Source organism: Colias eurytheme, chromosome 28 (assembly GCF_061535395.1).
Source record: "Colias eurytheme isolate Ceu_HAF_F1 chromosome 28, ilColEury1 Martin Lab GWU primary, whole genome shotgun sequence".
In the NCBI taxonomy this organism is placed as follows: domain Eukaryota; kingdom Metazoa; phylum Arthropoda; class Insecta; order Lepidoptera; family Pieridae; genus Colias; species Colias eurytheme.
The window spans coordinates 5,119,513-5,144,435 of record NC_143007.1 but is presented as its reverse complement, the minus strand read 5'-3'; the positions used below and the strand labels follow the sequence as shown (position 1 = coordinate 5,144,435).

The 24,923-nt window shown below is 32.8% G+C and overlaps 1 protein-coding gene across 1 annotated transcript in view; it reads right to left on the bottom strand.

The window, feature by feature from the left end:
• pio (zona pellucida domain-containing protein piopio) overlaps positions 1–24,923 on the bottom strand; it is a 56,826-nt gene that overhangs the window by 5,562 nt on the left and 26,341 nt on the right. The window contains exons 2-6 of the mRNA XM_090117477.1: positions 15,146–15,223; positions 9,895–10,039; positions 6,914–7,055; positions 833–1,005; positions 45–123 (exon numbers count right to left, since the gene is read on the bottom strand). Of these exons, the coding sequence (XP_089973603.1) occupies positions 45–123; positions 833–1,005; positions 6,914–7,055; positions 9,895–10,039; positions 15,146–15,215 (609 nt within the window). The 5' untranslated portion in view covers positions 15,216–15,223. The remainder of the gene's footprint in view (positions 1–44; positions 124–832; positions 1,006–6,913; positions 7,056–9,894; positions 10,040–15,145; positions 15,224–24,923) is intronic.

The following is a 24,923-nucleotide window of genomic DNA, read 5'->3' as shown; positions in this document are numbered from 1 at the left end:
AGCTATGCAATAGCTTAAAAATAAAATAAATTCTTCTATCTAACCTGTTTGTCTTGGGGATCGCCTTTGAAAATTTTCATCGTGACGGAGGGCAACAGTCCGGACTCTTCATCGTATTCATCACTGAAAATGAAAAGTCGTATTAAGATTTTTTTTCTGCTTGTGATGTGTTGTTGTTCTTTATTTCAATTTTTGTTGGTAGAAGCGATGTTCTAAATTGGTGGTAGTTTAATAACAGAAGAATCTTAGCAGGTTTAAAAGATTCAGTGATTTTTTTTCACTGAATAGTTTTGGTAGGTGGCGTAGTTTGAAGTGTTTGGGAGAATAATTCCGTATCCATTTTATTTCCTAATTATTGCCCAAAACTTCGCTTTTCAAACTGTTTATTAGTTATTACACCTCGAACTTGATATCTCGCTCAAATCTCGCACAAATCAAACATAATATGGCATCGCGTAGAATTTCGTTTGTTGTGCGTGTGCAATCAGATCTATATTACAAATAATAAAAATCATAATATGTATATTTACCAAAAATGAACTGTAAACAAACCTATGGACTAAGTGGCTAATTAGCTACAATTCGTGCCAATAACCTATCTACACCTTATTACTTCCTAGCGGTCCGCCCTGGCTTCGCCCGTGGTACATATTTACGTTTTCGGGGATAAAAGCCTATACGGATTCGGAAGAATCCCTCTAAGTAATGGTAAAAGAAATTTTGAAATCGGTCCAGTAGTTTTTGAGCCTATTCAATACAAACATACAAAAATACAAAGGTTTCCTCTTTATAATATTAGTATAGAAGTATAGATAATAAAGTAGGTACTCACTTATCAAAACCATTCGCAGTGAGTCGATCAGCATGTGGTCTATGCAAGTGATACAACGTGAGGTCCCTCCTCCGGTACTTGCAGCGAACATGGTAACCGCGCCCCTGGCCAGTCACTAGGCGCAAGTGTGGTTGGACTATTATGTTGTTGTAGTATTCTACTGTGCCGTCCTCCTGAAATAAATAATACAAATGTAATTAAGTACCTAAATTAGCCATGTTCAGTGGTTTTACCCGCATTCCTCTACTCCTATTGGTATTAGCGTGATAATAAAAAAAGACGTGCGGCACTCGGGGATTGCCGCGGTAAAGCTATTGCATGCTAGGTATGCCTTCAAGCCACATCTCCGTGCCCGTCGGTTCGCGTGAGGTTTTTTCGTTACGGAATTTCTGGATTCGGTCCCCGCGCTTAAGGCTCGCGATAGAAGCTATGCAATAGCTTAAAAAAACTATAGCCATCCCTCAAAAGATAAAGAATATATTATACTAGCTGTGCCTCGCAGTTTTAGCCACATTGCTCCTCTCCTATTGGTATTAGGTTTAGGATAAATCGCCTTTCGAGAAAAGAATCTCTATAGCACTCGAAAAAATTTTTCAAATCGGATCATTACTTTCTGAGACTATAGTGCGTACAAAATAAACTGTTAAAAGAAGTCTAATTGAATAAATAAATGTTTGAGTTTGATATTTTAACTTTTTAATAGATATTAGTATCATTACAAGCTATTTTACCCCACAGTCCACTCTAACCTACATGCCGCTCACGGAAGCGCGTGGAATGAATCACTAATATATTTTGTTCGTAAGTCTGTCAAGGAAACACCGTGTCATAGTTCTGACATTTGTGACTGAACATGTATATTGTGTAATGATGGTTTTAATCATTGATGATGTAAATACCTATAGGTGGAAGATCGTGCAATAATAACCGCAAGAAATTAATTTTCTCAGGATAAGGTTTAAAGAATCATTAATTCTCATTTAAATACTTAAAGCTTATTACATACATGATAATAACTATAAATAAAGAATGAAATAGTAGTCCGGGCACAATTATTCCAAAGGTAAGTTGGAATAACTGTGCCCGGAAGGATTATCGTCAATCTTCGATTATTTTATATTTTTCGATCAATTTCTTCAATCAGTGAAGAAAGGAAATCAAAATCCAAGATCAAATAATTTCGACAAAAACTTAAAAAGTTAAGCTTTTTTGTAGACAAAAAAAAGAACGAGTTACTTATACTTGTCTCTACAGTTGAGCACAAATACAAATAGCGTATTATTTTTTGGATTGAATTACAGAATATTTGTTTATCCATACACAAAATACACACTACCCCCAAATCACGAATTTTATTGTCACAAAAACCTTTTTAAATATCCAAAAAAGTGACATTATCACACCTTAGAACAAACCACAAATCCTAACCAAACAGCTCTTTCAAATATTATATTGTTGAACACTTTTATTAAGGTGTCACTTTATAAATATTTTTTGTTCTAATTTGCTAACGGTACACATTTAAGCTGTTAACATATTGAAGTAAAACAAATATAGAAACAACAAAAGGATTAACGAAATAGTTTTGGTAATGTTGACTTTACAAGGTGACAAATTTTGTCTGTTTACTGGCTATTTCCGATAGGTATGCTATGTTTATTTAATTTATAGATAACTAGCTGCGCTTCGCGGTTTCACCCGCGTGGCTCCGCTCCTGTTGGTCTTAGCGTGATGATATATTATAGCGTATAGCCTTCCTCGATGAATGGGCTATCTAACACCGAAATAATTTTTCAAATTGGACCAGTAGTTTCTGAGATTAGAGCATTCAAACCACAGATTCAAACAAACAAACTCTTCAGCTTTATAATATTAGTATAGATATGGTATCAAAGGCGTTTAATATTAGAGCCTACATTTTGCTGATTAACAGCTTTCTAACACAAATAATAAATAAAAAATCAGCTTTCTTACAAAGACCGGTGTTAGACCATATTTGTGAGAAAACTTTTTATTATTATTTGTAATTTTAATTTCTGACATTGAGAATTGTCATCTAGTTCTTTTTTTCCAACAGTTCAGAAGCTATGGAACTATAATACTGTGTCTTAGTTATTTGATCTTTAAAGATTACTTTAATAGAAGATACCTTCAGTTCACGAGATTAAGAAAACATACCTATTAAATAAAAAACATATGCCACCTCTTTATGCATGTTTTTAATACATTCTGAAGTAATATATTATTATATGTAGTATATAGACTCTATATACATATTATAGAGACGTTCCAAGATGACGCTCTATCTACAAATAAAGGTTCATTGATTCCTAAGCAATGATGTGCGAATTTTACAAGAGATTCATCATTTGATGTTCACATTAAAGCTTTTACAGTTAATTCTGAAATTTATAACGTCTCTATATTTGATATAATCTGTGACAAGATTAATATTTCGACACGAAACTGTAATTTATATTCTGTGTTGATAAAATTGGCGCCAAACCAACGCATTTAATCTAGTTCAGTTTATGGTATGTTAAACGTTTTGGCTCGAAACGTTGTGTATTTAGCACAGAATACAGATAATATATATTACCTAGGTACTATGTATTATTGAATTCTGCAGCTCTTTTGGACCCAAATATGTGACATGTTGAACATAATATTATGTCCCTGGTTTTGGACATAATATGTACATTATGTATGTATGTGGAACGATTAACATTTTCAGCACGAATTTGCCATTAATATTTAAATAGTGATCCGACGCGGATTCATGCGTTCATATACATAAGAATAGTTTATATCGTGTACATATCCAACGGTGAAATAATTTTGAAATCAGTAGTCAGTTTCATATTAATAAAAGATAACACAGACTATACTAATATAGTTTTATATTATCTATATCACAAATACCAAAACCATGGCACCAAAACTACCACATATATTCAATTGCAATTTATAGTCTGTGCAGGTAAATGTCAAAGTTATTGGCGGGAAAAAAACATCATGAGACCTTTCAACAGCCTTGTGCGGAGGCGTGGGTTTTGGTCTCTTTGCATATTAAATAGACTGGTCATTCGCGAGAAATGTATTTCTTAATGTTTATGTTTTATAAACTCCATATTTGTTTGTTTTTAATTTTAATATTAGTGTTATTTTTAATTGGTTTCCTTTTTCGTTTGGTAAAAGTTCGATAACTTTTCGATGGTATGGTTTTTGAACGAAATAAAAGAAATTTATTAGATACCTAAGTGTTTTTTAGGGTTCCGTACACAAACGTCAAACGGTTAGGGCGCTTGTGCACTACAAGGAATTTTACTGTCCGGCATTCCGATTTTTTACGGTCCGGTGTGGCATGAAAAAACCGATGAATTGCTTGTGCACCTGTCCGTCTTTACTCGGATCAGTGCGGTACAGTTCAAGGAAGTTTGGCGGTATAATGCTATCATAAATGATTGTTTTTGCATTTTACAAGAAACGAGTAAAAAATATAGAAGGTGAAATATTATATTATTTCGTTATAATAAAAAGTAAAGTTCCGTAAGAGATTTAAAATGCGTGTTTCACTTATTTATTTTAATCGGTGACGAGGAGCTAAAGCTATTCCCACTTAAACTTTAACTTACCAACACTTACTTAGATAATAATTATAGGTCAATGCTTGGTCAATGTATATAAAATAACAATACCGACTTCTCAAATCTCATTGCCAACTAAAAGAAAGTAAAACAAGAGCTTGCTTTCAATTGGCATATGCAGTAATAACAGTAAAATCCAAGCAAGTGGGCATTCGAAAACAATTATACCTACAGCGACTCGTAGACACAAAAAACCATCCGGAATAGGGAAAAGTAAAATGTCGGACAGTAAAATTACGTATAGTGCACAAGCTAGTATATAGATTAATGGCGTGCCATACCGGACCGTAAAAAATCGGAATGCCGGACCGTAAAATTCCTTGTAGTGGACAAACGCCCTAAACGGGGCTCTATTACTCTATTTGAGACAGCACTGTTGAGTGTCCGTTTCTGTCTGACACAATAGGCTGTATCGGTTCCTAAGCAGTTGAAATTTTCAGAGATGATTTATTTCTGTTATCGCTAACAACAAAATAATAAAAAAAATACGTGTGGCACTCGAGGACTGCCGCGGTAAAGCTATTGCATAGCATCGCATCGCTGTGCCGGTTGGAGTGGGGGGTGTTAGGTTGTTTCGTTACGGAATTTTTACATTTGGTCGCCGCGCTCAAAGTCTGAGATAAAAGCTATGCAATAGCTTAAAAATCGAAGTTAAGCAACGTTTAACACGATCATAAATTGGATGGGTGAACATATTGTTATTTTATTGGAACGGAACCCTCAGTATCGCGAACCCGACTCGCACTTGACCAAATTCTATTCCGCTTATTCCGATAATAATCAATGTTCCAATCGATATCGATTATGAATTCACAGCACACATTGACTTCCTTCCAAATTGTTAAACGGATATGACGTCATCTCCCCATTGTTAAGTCCTGGACCCTTTGGTTAGGGTCTGCTGCTTTTTAGACGCTTGGACATAATTGCTATATTTTTTTACGGTTTAGTGCGTTTAAATTACTTTTTAACGTGGTAAGGTTGAAATAGCGTGTCTATGGTTGAAATATACTGTATTTACTATTTAGGCGAAAGACACGAGTTCGACTTGGGTAACGAATTTTAATTATTCCATAAAAAAAATCTCATTTGAATGCTATAAACCTAAACAGTAAACATACTAAATGTTTACGGTTTAATGAATTCATGCATTTAGAAATAAATTAGTTATTACTATTATATTATACTGGTTATTTCTCTTAATACTAACAAATTAAGAATGTATTTCAATTTTCAATTTGTTAGTGTACGTATTTTAGTTCGGACATAACGGTAGACTTCGTTGACTCCAATTTAAATGTCGTTAAATCCTACTAATATTATAAATGCGAAAGTTTGTGAAGATGTGTGTGTGTGTGTGTGTGTGTTTGTTACTCTTTCACGCAAATACTAAAACCAATTACAATGAAATTTTGCACACATATAGAGGATAACTTGGATTAACACATAGGATAGTTTTTATGCCGGAAATCCCACGGGAACGGGAACTATGCGGGTTTTTATTTGAAAACGCGGGCGAAGCCGCGGGGGAGAGTTAATTATAATAATATAATAATAATATATATATATTTGAATAATTCGATAACATAGAGGTCAATTTTATTTTGATATCTTAAAATATTTTAATTTATTTCGCTCAATTAAAAACGACCTCTATTAAAAATCATTTCCTATTTTTTTATAATTAGTTAGTCATGTTTTTCTTTGCAATTTTTACACATACATAAATATTTAAATATTCAAAAAAATTATTTAGTTAATTTTGTCTCAATTTATTTACGAGTTTATTATACATTTGAAAAATTAAGGCAAAAGCCTTAACATAGACATTTTATATTTAAAGTTAGGTATATACCTATCATTAATAACTAACTTATGATTTAAAATTTTAAAATATATGGAGCGTCTATTATTAGTGTTAAATAATCCGCTAATCATTGGAAAGGTTCGACCGACTTTTTTTAAAGGCTGATAGCAATTTTTTTTGGCACGCCCTATAGCCCAAACTGCTCGACCGACTTTGATATATGAGGTGTCGTTGCATTGCGGTAGTGATATAGGCTCCATTTTTTGTTTTTATAATAAAAATAATAAAAAAAACATTCACTCGGGAGTCGGGCGTATCTCTGTACTAATATTATATCCTACTGATATCATAAATTCGAAAGTTTGTAAGGATGGATGTATGTACATATAAGTGTGTATGTTTGTTACTCTTTAACGAAAAAACTACTGAACCGATTATAGTGAAATTTTGCACACATATAGTTAGAGGGTAACTTGGATTAACACATAGGATAGGTTTTTATTATTTATTATTATTATAGGTTTAATTCCGGAAATCGTACGGGAACGGGAACTATGCGGGTTTTTCTTTGAAAACGCGGGCGTAGCCGCGGGCGGAAAGCTAATAATATAATTAATATATACTTACATTATCAGTACTCATAGTGTTACACCCCTTAAGTGGCAGGGTGTACTGTAGATCCCCCCTCACAGACACGTACTCTCGTAAACACGTGGAATTTGAGCCCAGGCCAGCCGGGTACACTATCCCGTTGAACGAGTCGTATATACTGGAATAAACGGGTTTAAAGCGTGATTTATTTACCTAATGTAGTTTATAGTATGGTTAGGAGGATAAATTAAATCTATACCGTACTTATAATAAATCTGTAGAGAGGCCAATTCTGTACATGAAATATATTTAAAAAAAAACTATGAAGGGGTGATAAGGGATCGCTACTGATGCCAAAAATGCAATCAGTAAAATTTTTGTCTGTCTGTCTGTCTGTATATTCGCTATAGAAACAGAAACTACACGACGGATTTTAACCAAATTTGGCACAATTATTCTTCATACTCCTGGGCAGGTTATAGTAAAAGAATCATGTAAATCGGTGTAGAAACACCAAAGTTATACATGAAATACGCTATAAGTCATCGCGCGTGAATACAGAATCATGCCATAAGGATTATTTTTGTGTATCAGTTGCCGCGTTCGACGCGCTTCGCGGCGGGAGCTTTAAAAAGGCGGCGGGTCTGCACCCGTTTCGCGTTGTCACGGCATCACGTGTGAACGGCTGAACCGATTTCGATAATTCTTTTCTATTATATTCCTTGAAGTACGAGGATGGTTCTTATGTAGAGAAAACGTAAATATGTTTCACGGGCGAAGCCGGGGCGGACCGCTAGTACTTATTATGTTGTTAGTAGATTTTTAAGGTTTTCATTAGAAGACCTTTTTTTTGAAGTCGGTTAAAAAAGATCTGATATGAGGAAAAGATAAGTTCACTTATTAGTAACTAGGGATGTAACGATACCGATACCGATACCGATATATCGGCCGATATATCGGCAAGCCGATATATCGGTATCGCCGATAATAAATCAACCGATACCGATATTTTTTTATTAAATTCTTTCTTTTCTTTTATGTTTTTGCATTGTATTCATTCATATTGTTTTATTTCTGTTTCTGTAATAGTGTTAAGGAAGAGCGGAACCTCCTGACACAAGCATTTTATTTGCTTTTATTTGAAAGAAATAAATAATTTTGAATTTTTTTAATTTTTAACGTGATAAAGTTTTTAAAATCGTTTTAGTCGGGTGACATGTTCATAAACTTGTGTCACACCAAAACCTCACGAGCGCGATCGCAGGTATAACGAGAGAGAGACGGACCGATCTCCCGTTTCATCTCGAGCGCTGCCACTGCATTATGTTATCACGTAAACATCTCGATCGTAAACCTACTTTACAAACAACCAATTTTTTTGATATCAAATAATTCAAAAACCCGCGCCCAATGAACGATGCGGGAGGCCGCCCGCGCGTGCGCACTTTGTTTTCTGAAAAAACTCTACCAATAGTAAACTTTTATTAGGTACTGATTGTATGTGTATTACTTAAAGTTTACAAACTCAAACTCAAACTCAAACATTTATTCATTCAATTAGACTTCTTATAGAAGCACTTTTGAAACGTCATTACATATTTTAAAATTTACCACCGATTCGGAAAGCAGTATCTACGGAGAAGAACCGGCAAGAAACTCCATAGTTGCTCTTTTAAATCATGTCAGTTTTACAATTTTACAAAATACATATGTAACATCATAATATATTATAATAACATGCCAAAGAACTGTCCTGTGGTTTTTTCGCGACAACCCTCCATGGGTTTTTATCGTCCATATATTCCTGAATACTGTAGTAGGTACGCTCTCTGAACTAGTACATTTTTTATATAAGTTTTAAATTTAGAACTACTAAACTCTTTAATATTATGAGGAATTCTATTGTAAAAGCGTATACCTTGACCCATAAATGAATTTTTAACTTTAGCTAATCGGAAAAATGGCATTTCAATTCTATTTCTGTTCCTTGTGCCATAACAGTGTCTATCTCCTACTCTTGTGTGTAAGTCGGCGTTTAACTGACTTCATAAAATAATAATACTAAAATAAATGGTTTTGTTGTTTTTTGATTTGGCATTTTTATTTAAAAGAATACGATTAACAGTTGTCTCTGTTAAATGTTGGTAGCTTTTTATGCATAATTCACTTTTTATTTTTCTACCAAGCCATCGATATCGGTATCGGTATCGGTATCGCCGATACATTACTACAAATATCGGTATCGGTATCGTATCGGCAAAATCATGTATCGTTACATCCCTATTAGTAACAATTACATAATTGTAAATAATATATGCAATAATGACTGAAATCTTATTATTTCTCTTCTAATAATACCTACTTGCAATTTTAGACGAATTAAGTCCGTGAAAATATATATGTCTGTATTCTTATTGTATATTTTAAAATTGCATAGCAATATATGTATATTAGAAAAGTATCTCAAAATATTATGTTTTAATATTTTGTTTTATCTATGTGTTCTTCACTAAACTTATTACAATTTAAATCTCAATTTTCATGGCCAAGTCAAATAACTGTATTGTAATAACATGTTTCAAGTTAACAAACCATTGTATTCTATCTGTGAGTCAAGCGAAACATTTAGAATTAGCATTTCTAATTATCTACTAAATGTATACTAAGTACCTACATAGTACAAAGGTATTATCTATACAATTGGTTAAGTAGTCTAGCGGTTATTTATAAAGAAAGAAACCGCAACCGCTTCTTGTTTTAGTTCAGGATAATAACTATTTATTTATTTATAACGAAGTGGTATTAATAAGTATTAGTATAGTATTGTACTGTAGGTTGATTATAAAGAATTCTACATTTTACAAGAAGGCTATGTTATGTTTAAAACAATTTTAAAGAACCTTACTTAGTATCCAAATTATACGTATTCTAATCCACTAATTCAAATATTCTAAACGTTAAACAATAACATATTCTAAACGTTAGCCACTAACAAATTCTAAACGTTAGCCACTCACCTATTCGCATGGTTAGTAGCGAGCGAGATGGTAACATGCATGTTGTCCTTCTCGCACGCGACTGCGAGCGTGTCGAGCGGCGCGAGCGCACCCGGCCATTCTGTGGTCGTTTCGGTTATGGATGCTATTGATGTGCTCGGTAATTCTGTGAAAAATAAAAAAAATATAAATACAGTCGTAAAAAACTATATACATTGAAGAATATTAGTTGAGCCACGGATCGTCTCGAGATGAATATTTTTTTAAATCTTTGACTTCAAATGTCAAAAACTCTTATTTTAAAAAAAATGTCTATTTATTGATAGTTTTAACTTTTAACATAATATTAAATATACTAGAATTATAATACTCTCTCTTTTCTGAATATAACAAAGCCTTCAGTTTTAAAATATGTATAATTAAAATAAGTAAGATTTATGCCTAAAAACCGATCATTTAACATTTAAACAACAATAAATGGAGCTCAATATATTTTATTCATATTTAAGAAAGAAAAAAAAATAAAAACAAATTTAACTTAAATAAAAACGTATTAGGATCATCACGATAACCCATTGCACATTCGAGCTAAGCCAACAGCTTCGTCCGGGCGGGTGGTACATATTGTATTAAAGGAGAATGGGCAAATTGGGCCTGAAACTTGGGCTAGGACCAATACGCACGAAATATTGTTTTTGTGATATATCATTACACATACCTTACGAAAAAAATAAAATAAAAAAATAAATCAACCGGGTTCTTGTACAGTCAAGGCAAAAAGTTTTATTTATTTGGCTATTATTTTGCGCACAATAGCGGTGTTTTTAATTCGAGTGAAGTAAATATAAATCAAAATGTCACTGGAGTGACTGAGTTTAACCACAAAAAACGTCTAGCTACGTTGAATTATAATAAACACGGTATAGGTAGATACCTGTTACAAAACATAATATTAGTGTATTTCGTTTATTAGAAGGCTTAAGATTAGTACGTATTTGTAAGTGAAAGTGAATTGGAGTAACATAAAGATATTGTCATTGTCTTATAACAGTTATTTATTGCAAAAAATATTATACACAAAGAAATAAAACTTGATGTGACTGTACAAAAACCCGGTTGATTATTTTTTTATATATATATTTCCCGTTATGTATGTGTTATGATCTATTATAAAAACAATATCTTATGTGTATTGGTCCAACTCAAGGGTTCAGGCCCAACTTCCATAGTAAAATGCCCATTCTCCTTTAAGAATAGAATAAGAATAGAATAAAATAATTTTTATTAGGCACACCAAATTACCACCACCAACACAAACAAAAAAAAAAAAAGAAACAATATAAAAATACACTCTTAAATATAATCTAACATATACAAACATATATTAAATATAATCTAACACTCTTAAATATAATTTATATCCAGGTATATAAATTGTACCGTATGTGATTCGTTTTATTTATTTATTCCTTTTAATTTATACAGACAGAAGACAGGACAAGCGACTCACGTTATTGTTATTAGAAATTCTGGTTGAAGCGCGTTGAATTCTTTTGTAGAGAACATAATATGTATATATATTTTTGTACGACTTTTTTTTACGATATTTTAAGATTTAACTGTTTTAGTACTTATATATATTGCCTATTAAAACTTAACCGAATTTATTTTCATTCACGACGTTTCAAATGTTTTGACATTTATTAATTCAACCAATTGAACCTGAGTCTGAAATTTATGATAAACTAGCGGTCCGCCTCGGCTTCGCCCGTGGTACATGTTTACGTTTTCTCTACATAATAACCATCCTCGTACTTCCAGGAATATAATAAATAAAGAATTATCGAAATCGGTTCAGCCGTTCTCGAGTTATGCGCTTACCAACACATTTTGCGATTCATTTTTATATATAAGATAAAAAAAATCTATGTTTTGAAACGATTTAAAGGTGCTTCCAGAAGAAGTCTATGGCGAAGATTTTCGTATATAACATTTAAAACTATTGCTTAAATGTACATATTAATTTAAACTTTTACATATTAATTTAAATTTTATCAATTATTGTATTGTGTCCTTACTTGTACTTCTCTCTGTGGTGCACAATAAAGTATTTTTGTTTGTTTGTTTGTTTGTAAACTCAAACATTTATTTATCGCTCCAGATTTCAATGAATCGCAAAATACAGATATAATGAGTTTGGTAATAATGCTTAATAAGATAAATCCACTAATAAAAAACATTAAATATAATTCCAATCATACACATAACACAGAGCGTGCATTGCAACGGTATCAACCAGTATGCATAACGATTCAACTCGTGATAAACAAAAATACAAGCCGAGAATATGAAATAGCCACTGTGTGGTTGGTGATGAGCGGAGCGGGTAAGGTTATAAGCTGAAGCGATTTAAATAAGGCTGAAATGTACCTATCTATAGTTTATTTTAATTTTATACTATAATATCATACTAGTTGATGAATAAATTTTTCCAAGAGGTTTTTCAATATAATATTGTTAATATTTATTTAATGATAATGTAATTTACATATGTAAACACACACACACACACACACACATGTGTTTACATTATATAAACACATAAGCGTATATAAGATTCACATAAGCATAGAGTAAATACAAAATTATTTAAGTTTGAGTGCATTAGTTCATCTGATTGATGAATTAATCAAATTCGATTGAAATATATAGGAATAGGAACGTCAATGTTCTTATTCCTGCCGGATTGCATTATAAAGAACAAAAATATAAACTCCGTCCACCACTCCTGCCATCAATGAACATAGCCTTAAAATTCTTGGCGCCGGAGCGTTGACCCCAACCACCTTCGTATTGGAATATCACAATGCGTCTTTTTGTGTCTATTTGTGGACTATTTTGTCATTAAGGACTGGTTTGCTGGTCACTTTGTATGGTCATTAGCTCTGGTCTAGCTGTGTATATCTGTTTTGTGTATATTTGTGTAGTTTTAGGTAGCTTTGATGATGCTTTCAAGTCTGTATGTTATAGTTTTTAAAGCAAGATAAATGTTAAAGTTGATGATTTTAGCTAGCTTAGCCTTTCAAGTACGGTTTCAAGTAGTCTATATGTTAATGTAGTGCTGATTTATTTATTAAACACCTTCGACAGTCGGTAACAGGCTCACAAAGGTAACTTTGTGAGTGCTCATGGGCGGTGGTGATCACCTCACTAGGTGACCCACCTGCCCCCCTAGTCAAGTGGCTTTCTGTTAGCGTAGCGTTCAATAGAATAGACTACGAATGTATGAGATTGACGTAACCTGTAGATACGTTTATCTACAGCCTTCGGTTACGTCAATCTCATACATTCGTAGTCTATTCTATTGAACGCTACGCTAACAGAAAGCCACTTGACTAGGGGGGCTGCTCCGTTGCCCGCTCTATTATAAAAAAAATCATAACTAGCCGGTAACTAATGGTCTATTAACATACAGAGTTGCAATCAAATCGGTTTATTTTATTTACAGTTTTGCGTGAAAGAGTAAACTATATCTACAAAAGCTTATCGAACATTTATAGATCATACGATGAATTGGTATCGAAACAAATTATTATACATATGTATAAAGCCTTCGTGTAATAATTGTTTATTAAAATATTTCAGGACATTTTTGACACACGGCACGATCTGATCCCATACTAAGCTTTTCGCTTGTGTTATGGAAACCAATTGGCTGAAACCATGGACCCAATAAATATCTAATATTTGTCCATGCTGAAACATACATTAGGTAATATCTAATATTTGTCCATGCTGAAAAATACGGTTTTTTTTAGTTTGAGTTTTGAATACTTTTAAATATATACTAATATAGATAATGAAAACCCAGACATCTGTGTTTACCCAGGCATCTGTGTGCAAACAACGATGTTAATCACACAAATATTCGCCCTGGGTGGTAATCGAACCCTCTAGCTTGGAAGACAGGATCGCTACCAAGCAGGCCACCAGACCAGTCGAGTTTATTTTTGTATTCCTCTTTTTTATCTGTAAAAGAAAACGCCATGTTGAAAGAACCAAAAAGTTCAATAACATGTGACATCTACAAACCCGCACTTGGCCCGCGTGGTGGATTATGATTTATGACCAGCACCCCTATGCAAGTGGCTTTCTGTTAGCGTAGCGTTCAATAGAATAGGCTACGAATGTATGAGATTGACGTAAGCTGTAGATAAACGTATCTACAGCTTACGTCAATCTTATCTACAGCTTACGTCAATCTCATACATTCGTAGCCTATTCTATTGAACGCTACGCTAACAGAAAGCCACTTGCATAGGGGGGCTGTACCCTCATAGGAGGCCCGTGTCCCAGCAGTGGGAACGTATATGGGCTGATAAAGATTAAATTGAATTTATATTTTTGGTTTTATGGCATTCAAATGCTTTTTAAATATAAATTTATAAAGATTAAATTTTATAATATTTTTTGTCACCTCTTTCGACACGAATATTATAACGGTATTCTTGTTTTATGAGTCGCTTACGGGAATAATTTAAGGAATTTATATACCGGTTGAAAGGACAGTTTTATGAAGCTATTTAAATAATTCTACTTTATTGATTTGAAACGCTTAAGTTTAAGCTTTTGAATTTGTACTTTTATATTTCAAATTAGTACTTATATGTTTTTGATGTATACATTTTTTGTAAGTACATAGTTAATAATAAAGTGTATGAAAAAGTTCCAATTTCAGAATGTTTTGTATCGCATAAAATATAGAGCATGCGGTAAAAAATGCTTTTTAAAGTGAAAATGGCAATCATATTTTAGATTTTACATATTACTAGCGGTCCGCCCCGGCTTCGCCCATGGTACATATGAAAAATAGATGTTGGCCGATTCTCAGACTTACCCGATATGCACAGAAAATTTCATGAGAATCGGTCCACCCGTTTCGGAGGAGTATGCAGACTAACATTGTGACACGAGAATTTTATATATAAGATTTACAAATAAATAGTTACAAAGAGGTTCTGAATACAGCTACTAATAAATTTCAGCGTAGAGCTTGCTGCTTGCGTCTTTCTTAAAAAAATATTTTGTAATTTTTTCCCGTAGTTTTTCAGAAAGTATGTTATGGGGATTTTGTTTGTGAAGTAAAGTAAATATTTACCTAATTGCTTTAATTTTTTTTTCTTATTACAAAGCTGTGTAAAATTTGTTTGTTAAATAATATAAACTGTATCTATGGCGTAAATGTTAGCTTCTTTACTTGAGATATATTCACCTGAATTAGATGGTAACTGCTTTGACCGCGCGGTCGCTAACAGCGCTGCTGTTAAAACCAGCCTCCACATTGTTAGGCCTGAAACAAAGATATTAAATAAATCCATAATACAAGATTGTAAAACAATAAATATTATATTTTTTTTAACAAACTAGGCGTAGTTTCTTTGCAGCTTGCTGATAAAGTCATTGATTTGATAATATTTGTCATTTTAACCACTTTTAACTGAGAGAGAAGATAAGAGAACATACAATATACATACAGATGTAGCTGAACAGGCTAATAATGTAGGTATGTATGTAGGTATTCAATAAAACTATTACGTATAACATAATAAAAGCAATTATTAAAAGTTATTATGGACCTATTTGTTAACTATTTTATGGAAGCATTTGTTTCACTTTTCAATTTTCTTTACGAACAAGTAGGTTATCATCCTTTTGTGTCTAGATCGACACAGTATTTTCTGTGATGTATTTAAGTCGAGAATCGAACCCAGATCCCCAGGTACTCACGCGTTATCTACTACTAGATTTCCGCCCGCGGCTTCGCCCGCGTTTGCAAAGGAAAACCCGCATAGTTCCCGTTCCCGTGGGATTTCCGGGATAAAAACTATCCTATGTGTTAATCCAAGTTACCCTCTATATGTGTGCTAAATTTCATTGTAATCTGTTCAGTAGTTTTTACGTGAAAGAGTAACAAACATCCATACATCCATACATCCTTACAAACTTTCGCCTTTATATATTAGATTATAACAAGGAGGCGGTCAAGCCATGGTAAGTAGGTTATAATCCGCATAGTACAGCTTTTAATCTATATGTAATGTACAGCTATGTCTCTCAAGTAATGAGGCCTCGCCACAGCGGGTTGTGTCAGAGGTTACGCAATTGGTACTCGATACATTTATTCGCATTTGATCGTACGACGGAAAAAACGTTAAGCATAAGGGGTTTTATAAAATGATGTGTGTTCTGTATTGTTCATATTGTATTATTATTACTAGATTTCCGCCCGCGTTTTCAAAGAAAATCCCGCTTAGTTCCCGTTCCTGTAGGATCCGGGATAAAAGTTAAAAAAGTGGCCTATGTCTTATTCTAGGTCTTCAGCTACCTACATACAAAATTTATTGATATAGATTCAGCAGTATTTGCGTGAAAGAGTAACAAATATCCATCCATCCATACTTAAAAACTTTCGCGTTTATAATATTAGTAGGATATATTATTTATCACAATATTTCAAACACTACTTGGGTAAAAATAGCCGTTATACATATATATTTACTGTTTTCTCTGACTTTCATACAAATCGGATCTGTTTTATGCACGAAAGATAAACCAAGAACTGTTTATCGTTCCATTCACAAATATTAGTAGGATTTTAAGTTCATATAAGGAAATATTATATGAGCAATAAGTTATTGATAGTGGGAGTTCTCATTCGTCATGCTCGAATCATGTAAGGTTACTTACTCAAACTTCGATTTGTAGAATTGGAATGCTGAGTTAATATCAGTACATAAATGTTTAGATTTAATTGGAGATTTCAAAGCTATTGTTTATTGTACGTATAATATTTACCACAACCTTAAAAAGATCTAATCAAACTCATATTTAACAAGATTTATTTTAGATTTTGAATTAAGAAATGAAAAGAAATTTAAATAATGGATGTTTAACGAAATGAAAAAAATATTAAAATGTGTTAACTTCTACATATTTTTAAAACTTTTATACTCGTTAATATTATCTTTTTATTCGTTACTAGAGGTCCGCCCCGGCTTCGCCCGTGGTACATATTTCGCAATAAAAGGTAGCCTATGTCCTTTCTCGGGTATCAAAATATCTCCATACCAAATTTCATTCAAATTGGTTCAGTAGTTTAGGCGTGATTGAGTAACAGACAGACAGACAGAGTTACTTTCGCATTTATAATATTTGCATAACCCAATAATACCGAACAAATGTAAATAGTCCCCGACAAGTGCGTTCTACTTTCGTTTAAAAGCTGTTTTAATGCAAACAAATATTAAACAGTTTGTTTTACATTGCTAAATTGTAATAGTTATCTGTATAAATAGTTTAATGAATATTTTTTATTTACATTTCTCAACTAATTATTGTTTACGTTACATATAATTTATAAAAAGTGTTTCTGAACTGACATCCTAACCTACTATTGTCATTTATGTAACTGTATGTTGTAATTTTGTACGCGGGAACGGCTGAACAGAATTTGATAAATTATATCGTAGTTAAAGATTAGGCACCGTGTGGTAGATAAAGCTTGAATTGTAATAGTGAGCCCAATTTTTATGTAGGTAATTTCTTCTGATCTTACTAATTCTACTAAAATTCATCTATACTAATATTATAAAGAGGAAAGGTTTGTAGGGAATTATGTATGTATGTATGTATGGTTTTCACGCATAAACTACTGGACCGATTTTGATGAAATTTGGCACAGACAATCTTTAGACCCTGAGAAAGAACATATTCTACCTTTTATTGCGAAATACGTACCACGGGCGAAGCCGGGGCGGACCGCTATTAATTAATAAATGCGAAAAGTAAGCATGTTTGTTCGTTACTCTTTCACTTAAAAACAGTTGATCGGTACCGTATAAAATTTGGTAAAGAGATAAATTACCTATAGGCTATAGCATCGTAAAAAGACTATGATTATAGTCTGCAAAGCACATACTTATTAGTTATCAGAGTGTCACGCAAAGCCGCGGGAACAGCTAGTTTATTCTTTAGAACCTTACATCTAAACCTTGAGTATATTTTCCTCGTCCACTTCCTTGTAACGCGAATAGCATGCGAAGGTTCTATGGTAATAGGTGTATTATGACATAATACACCTATTACCATGACATTGTCATCTTCTTTATAAGACGTGGTATTTTAGTACATAATCTATACTAATATTATAAAGCTGAAGAGTTTGTTTGTTTGAACGCGCAACGTGCTAATCTCGGGAACTACTGCTCCGATTTGAAAATTTTTTTGGCGTTAGATAGCCCATTTATCGAGGAAGGCTATAGGCTATATTATCATCACGCTAAGACCAACAAGAGCGGAGCAATGCGGGTGAAACAAACAAACTCTTCAGCTTTATAATATTAGTATAGATGAGTTGCATACTTGCATACGATCTATCTACCTAAAAGTTTTCCTCCCAATTTTTCCAGCTAGTTGAATCAAAAAATGTCAAAGCATTTAAAAGATTCAGTAAGACAGAGATAATTTGCAATAAGTGTGGATTTAATAATGTATTCGCTACTTTTTTATGTCTTTTAAACATGAAATCTAAAACAGTAACACATAATAGTGCGATAAATGTGTTCACACAAAATTGTATTCTTTTGCCTTAGTATTAAGGTGTATAATCGTAATGCAATACTGAAGCAAAGAGTCTAGAATGTAGTGCATAGAAATATGTACTTTATACCGTTAGAATAAGGTTTAATTTCACTAAAGTAGGCAATGACCTCAAGTCAAGGTCGTTCAGTCTGCCCGCATGGCTCCATCTTTAATAGCCTCTATGTCTACATAAAAAACTTATTAAAATAAATAGAACTATTATTTTTATTACTACATTTGTCTTTATAAAAGTCCTAGATTTGAACACCAGAGACGAATCAATGGTATCAGCACAGAAGGCTAGTCGGGCTCCAACATAATTTTTAAGGGGATAATTCATAATACTTATACACTAAACTCTAACTTACTAAAGAGTTAAAGCTTGCAGAAAATCAAAAAGTTCGAGTACATTTTATTTTTAGAAAATATCTCTGAACAATGACGACTTAGCGCGAAGTTTATGTTTGTTTGCAATTTGAATCATGTTGATGTAAGCGAAGCCACGGGCTGTATCATCTCTACAATTTCTATTTCAAAATAAAGGAGTAATAATTGTAATCTTGATATTTCTGTTTATACCAACCGAACCGTCACCAAAACGAACAAGAATAAGTAACCTTATTTCGAATGTTTTTCGAATCACCTCATATCCGCGAATTTTAAAATCGTGCTTAAAATAACAGAATGGTCAAAGAAACATAATATTTTAACAAAATACTCAGATTTATGAATTGAATGTGATTTACAACAGCCTTTGTACTCTGTAAGTCATTTAAAAACGGTTTATTAAAGGTTTGGGGGACGTCAAAACGGTCAATGTAATATCCCACGGTAGTTATTTGAATAATAAAAAATAATAGCACATTCTCAGAGCGAGTTTTTTTATTGTTCCAAAGATGTGACTAAAGAATCGTTTAATTTTTATACTCCATTTTAAAAGCTTGATTACAAGTTTTATTTTTGTCTTTAAAATTCCTGTATGTATGTATAAGTAGATTTCTTTTATATTTTCCCGTTAACAATGATAAATTATCATTAACAATGATATATTATGATTTCCCGTTAAAATATATCAAATTTGGTGTAACATAATATTATACAATATTTTAATTTTTCTCAATAGAATTGATTCGCAGAAGGACTGGACCACTGAATTTTTGGTAGAAATTGCCTATAATATAAATAAATAAATATTTCAGGACAATTTTCATACACAACACGATCTGATCCCATACTAAGCTTTCGCTTGTGTTATGGAAACCAGATGGCTGATAAACATATATAATTTTAAATAAATACTTATATAACACCCAGACACAGAGCAAACATCTATGTTATCACACAAATATTTAGCCTGGGTGGGAATCGAACCCGCGACGTCTACCTTGGAAGGCAGAGCCACTACCAACCAAGCCAACCGATTAGTCGATATGTCTGCTTTTCAGAAAAATAACAAATATAAAAACACATTTTTTGTATTAGCTTGAGTTAAATTGTCAGAAAAAAATCTGTTTATTGTAAAAACCATAGAATAAATCGACATTCGACATCGACATCGACAAGGTATTTACTAATCTATGGTTACTTCAGATGAACCTAGCTCGACAACCTTAGATGATGTCACCATGACGTCATGTGACCTTACATTTGTATGAATGGAAGCGATTTGGAATAGTATTGTGATTTGTGAGCAATTTATGTTCGTTTACAGATAATATATTATATGAAACTAGGCGTTCAGTTTGTATTGTTACATAGTATATAAATGTTACAATGAAAAGTCTTTAAAATAGAGCTCAAATTAATTATTTATTTTAATTATCCGTCTATCTATCAATCTTCTGGTGAACTGATTTTAATGAGATTTTCACCAGATAGAGGTGTTTTAGGGCAAAATAGATGTACATAAGTAATAAATGATACATAAAGACATTTTAAGTTTGAAAAATCAGATGTTTTGCGCGAAGTGACAGTAGTACCCACCTCAACGCTTCGCTTATGAGGCGTGCAATAAAATATTAAAAAAAAAAAACATCATATTAAAAAGTAGTCCATATAAGCTCTATCTATCTTCATGTTTAATTTCATTCAGCCCTGACCAGCCATTTTTGCGTGAAAGAGTAACAAACATCCACCCATTTTATTCTCGTGATTCGATAACAGGAAATAATGTAATACATAGGTAATACTTAGAACTAGGGATGTAACGATACATGATTTTGCCGATACGATACCGATACCGATATTTGTAGTAATGTATCGGCGATACCGATACCGATACCGATATCGATGGCTTGGTAGAAAAATAAATAGTGAATTATGCATAAAAAGTTACCAACATTTAACAGAGACAACTGTTAATCGTATTCTTTTAAATAAAAATGCCAAATCAAAAAACAACAAAACCATTTATTTTAGTAGGTATAATTATTTTACGAAGTCAGTTAAACTTTAAGTAATACACATACAATCAGTACCTAATAAAAGTTTACTATTCTGCCGTCCTTTAACTAGAAAGCCGTTAAGCCCACGAAGTGAGTTTCGAGTAAATGGCAAAAAACACGGAAATCGTTATTTCTTAAAAATTATGACACTTACAATAATTATTGTGAGATACATCGATCGACATTTAATTATATTATATATAAATATTAGTTTTTACCCAGAAACTGTTATAATTTATTTTTAAATTCACTTTTTCTCGTTTAGTTCAGCACTAGATTTCCGCCCGCGGCTTCGCCCGCGTTTGCAAAGGAAAACCCGCATAGTTCCCGTTCCCGTGGGATTGTTGTGATGTGTTCATCAAAGTTACCCTCTATATGTGTGCTAAATTTCATTGTAATCGGTTCAGTAGTTTTTACGTGAAAGAGTAACAAACATCCATACATCCATACATCCTTACAAACTTTCGCCTTTATAATATATATTAGATATTAGATATAATCTGAAAATTTTAACTATTTACTGGACAAGACGGCCGTTCACATACCATAGCGACTTTTTAGCTAAGTAATTTAGTATTTTTATTTTCATTTTGTGATTTTTTTTTATTTATTAATAAAATGCTTACCTAAAACGTCGTTAAGCTACTATAACTACTTTTAAGCTAAGACTTTCGTTTTAATTTAAATTTCAAAAACTTTATAATCAGCGTTTAAGGGCTTTTGGATGCTTTTGTACTATGATTCTATATAGTTGTACTAAATTTTAATCTTACTAATGTTAAAAATTTGCTGCTGTCTGAGGCTTTGCTCTCGGGAATTACATCCTCTAGGTCAACCAATGGAAAGGAAAAGGATCAAAAGCTTTTAGGTTTAAGTATTAAGGATTTAAACACTATCTAAATTAATGGTTTTAGCGTCTTATTGTGAGTATTTAAAAAACTCTTTTACTAAATGACTCTTTTAAGTTTTCGATAAAATTAACCTTTATTTCTCGTCATGTTCACGTTTATTTCATTACAGTGGCTCATTAATGGGTTAAGATTGAGATAAATCTTCTCGCTTTTCTTTTTTGGAACCGTATATTCATTTAGAATTGCAATTTTAACGTTATTTTATAAATATTCTTCTGCGAAGCCATCATGCGAGTCACGGATATTGAGTACATATAGAACCACAAACAATGTAAACATAAATCGTTTCCTGAAAAAAAAATTAAGACTTGTGCACAAGGTTTTTGAAAAAATACACCCTGGTTTCAATAGGGCTTCAAGCTCTTACATGTGGGATGCTCTTAATAAATAATGTAGAACCGCTTATCAAATGATTAGAAGACTCTTTCATCCACATTCAGAAAATATAATATACCAGAATATGTGGAAAATAGCAGGAGGTAGAAAACTTTTTATTTGCTACAATGTAAAAAATACAAATCTTAATAATCTAATACATATAAAGATAAGAAAAAATAGCAATAGTTGCAAAATGGACTCCCCGTCAGCGGGTCAAAGGTAGTGTACTCCTAACAATTTTTGTATCACCATCTCTAGTACATTGATTGACAGTCGATTACTAATTCCACCCAAGGGGTAAATTACATAATTAATAAATAGTTTTAAAAATTAAATAGTACAGACTGTCTTTCTTCTCTTTCTCGGTTACAGTGACAAATCAGAGTCTAAACAGAGAAGTACGATTGAAAGTTCGCACTGTCGTAACCATTACCTACCAAATTTTCGTAACTTTGACTTGTTATATTTTCCGTAATTTAGCTGCTAGATTGTTTAAAACTTAGTAAACCTGATCAGAAACAATACGTCTTGTAAAAGAAAATCAAAAACAATCGGTACTCTGCTTGGGAGCGACATTATTTCATCATCACTCTCATCCCCAAAACTGATGCATCACCAGAATCGGATAACTGCCTTTTAGCTAAAAAATGAGGGTTAGCTGCTTTGTAGCTAAGCAAAAAAGTGTTATTAGAATTTTTCCTAAATAAAATTACTTAACTAAAAATGCGTTAAGGGCGAGTAACTGCAAATAAGGTAAGGATTTCCATTGGAATCGTTATATGAAAGCATATCATAAAGCAGTTATAGTCCTTTTGCGTCCCTATAGTCAAGTATAATCTGATAACGTACTTTTAGTCAAGTAAAAAGCTAAAAAATAATTATTAAATCTGGCGGTTAAGGTACTTTAAAGGAAATTTAGCGAAGTAGTGTTGGTTAGACGCTTTCAAGTTATGGAATCGCTGAAAATTGTGTTACTTAACGGCTTACAATATTTTCATATATTTATAACTATTAATGATTCTTAGACAGAAAGATAGAGAATTCTGAACTCTATCACCCTACATTTAAAACTGAAAATTGACCATTTGAGGGTTAACGGCTTTTTAGTTAAAGGACGGCAGTATTGGTAGAGTTTTTTCAGAAAACAAAGTGCGCACGCGCGGGCGGCCTCCCGCATCGTTCATTGGGCGCGGATTTTTTGAATTATTTGATATCAAAAAAATTGGTTGTTTGTAAAGTAGGTTTACGATCGAGATGTTTACGTGATAACATAATGCAGTGGCAGCGCTCGAGATGAAACGGGAGATCGGTCCGTCTCTCTCTCGTTATACCTGCGATCGCGCTCGTGAGGTTTTGGTGTGACACAAGTTTATGAACATGTCACCCGACTAAAACGATTTTAAAAACGTTATCACGTTAAAAATTAAAAAAATTCAAAATTATCTATTTCTTTCCTTTACATAAACAAATTTGTGATTGGAACACTCCTAGTAAGCAAATAAAATGCTTGTGTCAGGAGGTTCCGCTCTTCCTTAACACTTTTACAGAAACAGATATACAATATGAATGAATACAATGCAAAAACATAAAAGAAAAGAAAGAATTTAATAAAAAAATATCGGTATCGGTTGATTTATTATCGGCGATACCGATATATCGGCTTGCCGATATATCGGCCGATATATCGGTATCTGTATCGGTATCGTTACATCCCTACTTAGAACATAAGGTTGTTTAACACAACCTTAAGTTACATAATCCAAGCTAGCACTTGTTAATCGTTACATAAGTAAATATGTTATTTGACAGAAGGTCGAGTACTTGCTAAGTGAATACGAGGTTGTAGAAAACCAACTTAAGTTGAGCTGTGTCACTTAGTAACTATATAAGCAAGCTGTGCTTTAAAATTTATGAAGATGAAGGTTTGTTATTCTGTCACGCTAAAAAGGGCTGTGCAGACTAAGTTGAAATTGAGAAAAAGGATAAGATGAAATCTGCACTACTCTTCATGCGGGAACAATGCTTGAACCAACTATTATAAAGTAAATTTTGGGATGATGTTTCTTACTCTTTCAGGCAAAAACTACTGAACCTATCTAAACACTATACGCTATACTCTACTTACTCTCTTTATATTTTTTACATAGATACCACAAGTAAAACCCGGCGCTGAAGCTACACTACATAGTACAAAACAAACTCGCTATCTCTGTCCCGTCCCTATGTCCCTTTGTATGCTTAAATCTTTAAAACTACGCAACGGATTTTGATGCGGTTTTTTTCATAGATAGAGTGATTCAAGAGGAAGGTTTTAGTATATACTAATTTATTAGGTTTTAGACAAAGCGGGCGAAGCCGCAGGTGGTAAGCTAGTAAAGTAAGAAAAAACAAACTGATAAAAAGAGTACAAAAGAATGACTAAGAGGTCTTATTATACTGGTCGTTCGTGAGATTTTTAAGGCCTGCTGACATTATACAAGTCTTCCTTGTAGGTGGGCATTGGTTAAACTCGTTATATATTAATGTGAAAGGAATATTTTGCAAACGGATTTTAATACGCCCGCGAATTTGTATTGAAAAATAGGATTTGTTATTTGGTTGTTACAAAAAAATGTATGTCTTTATATTGATTTTATCAGACATAGAGATCCATGTAAAATTCCGATATGTAAATAAA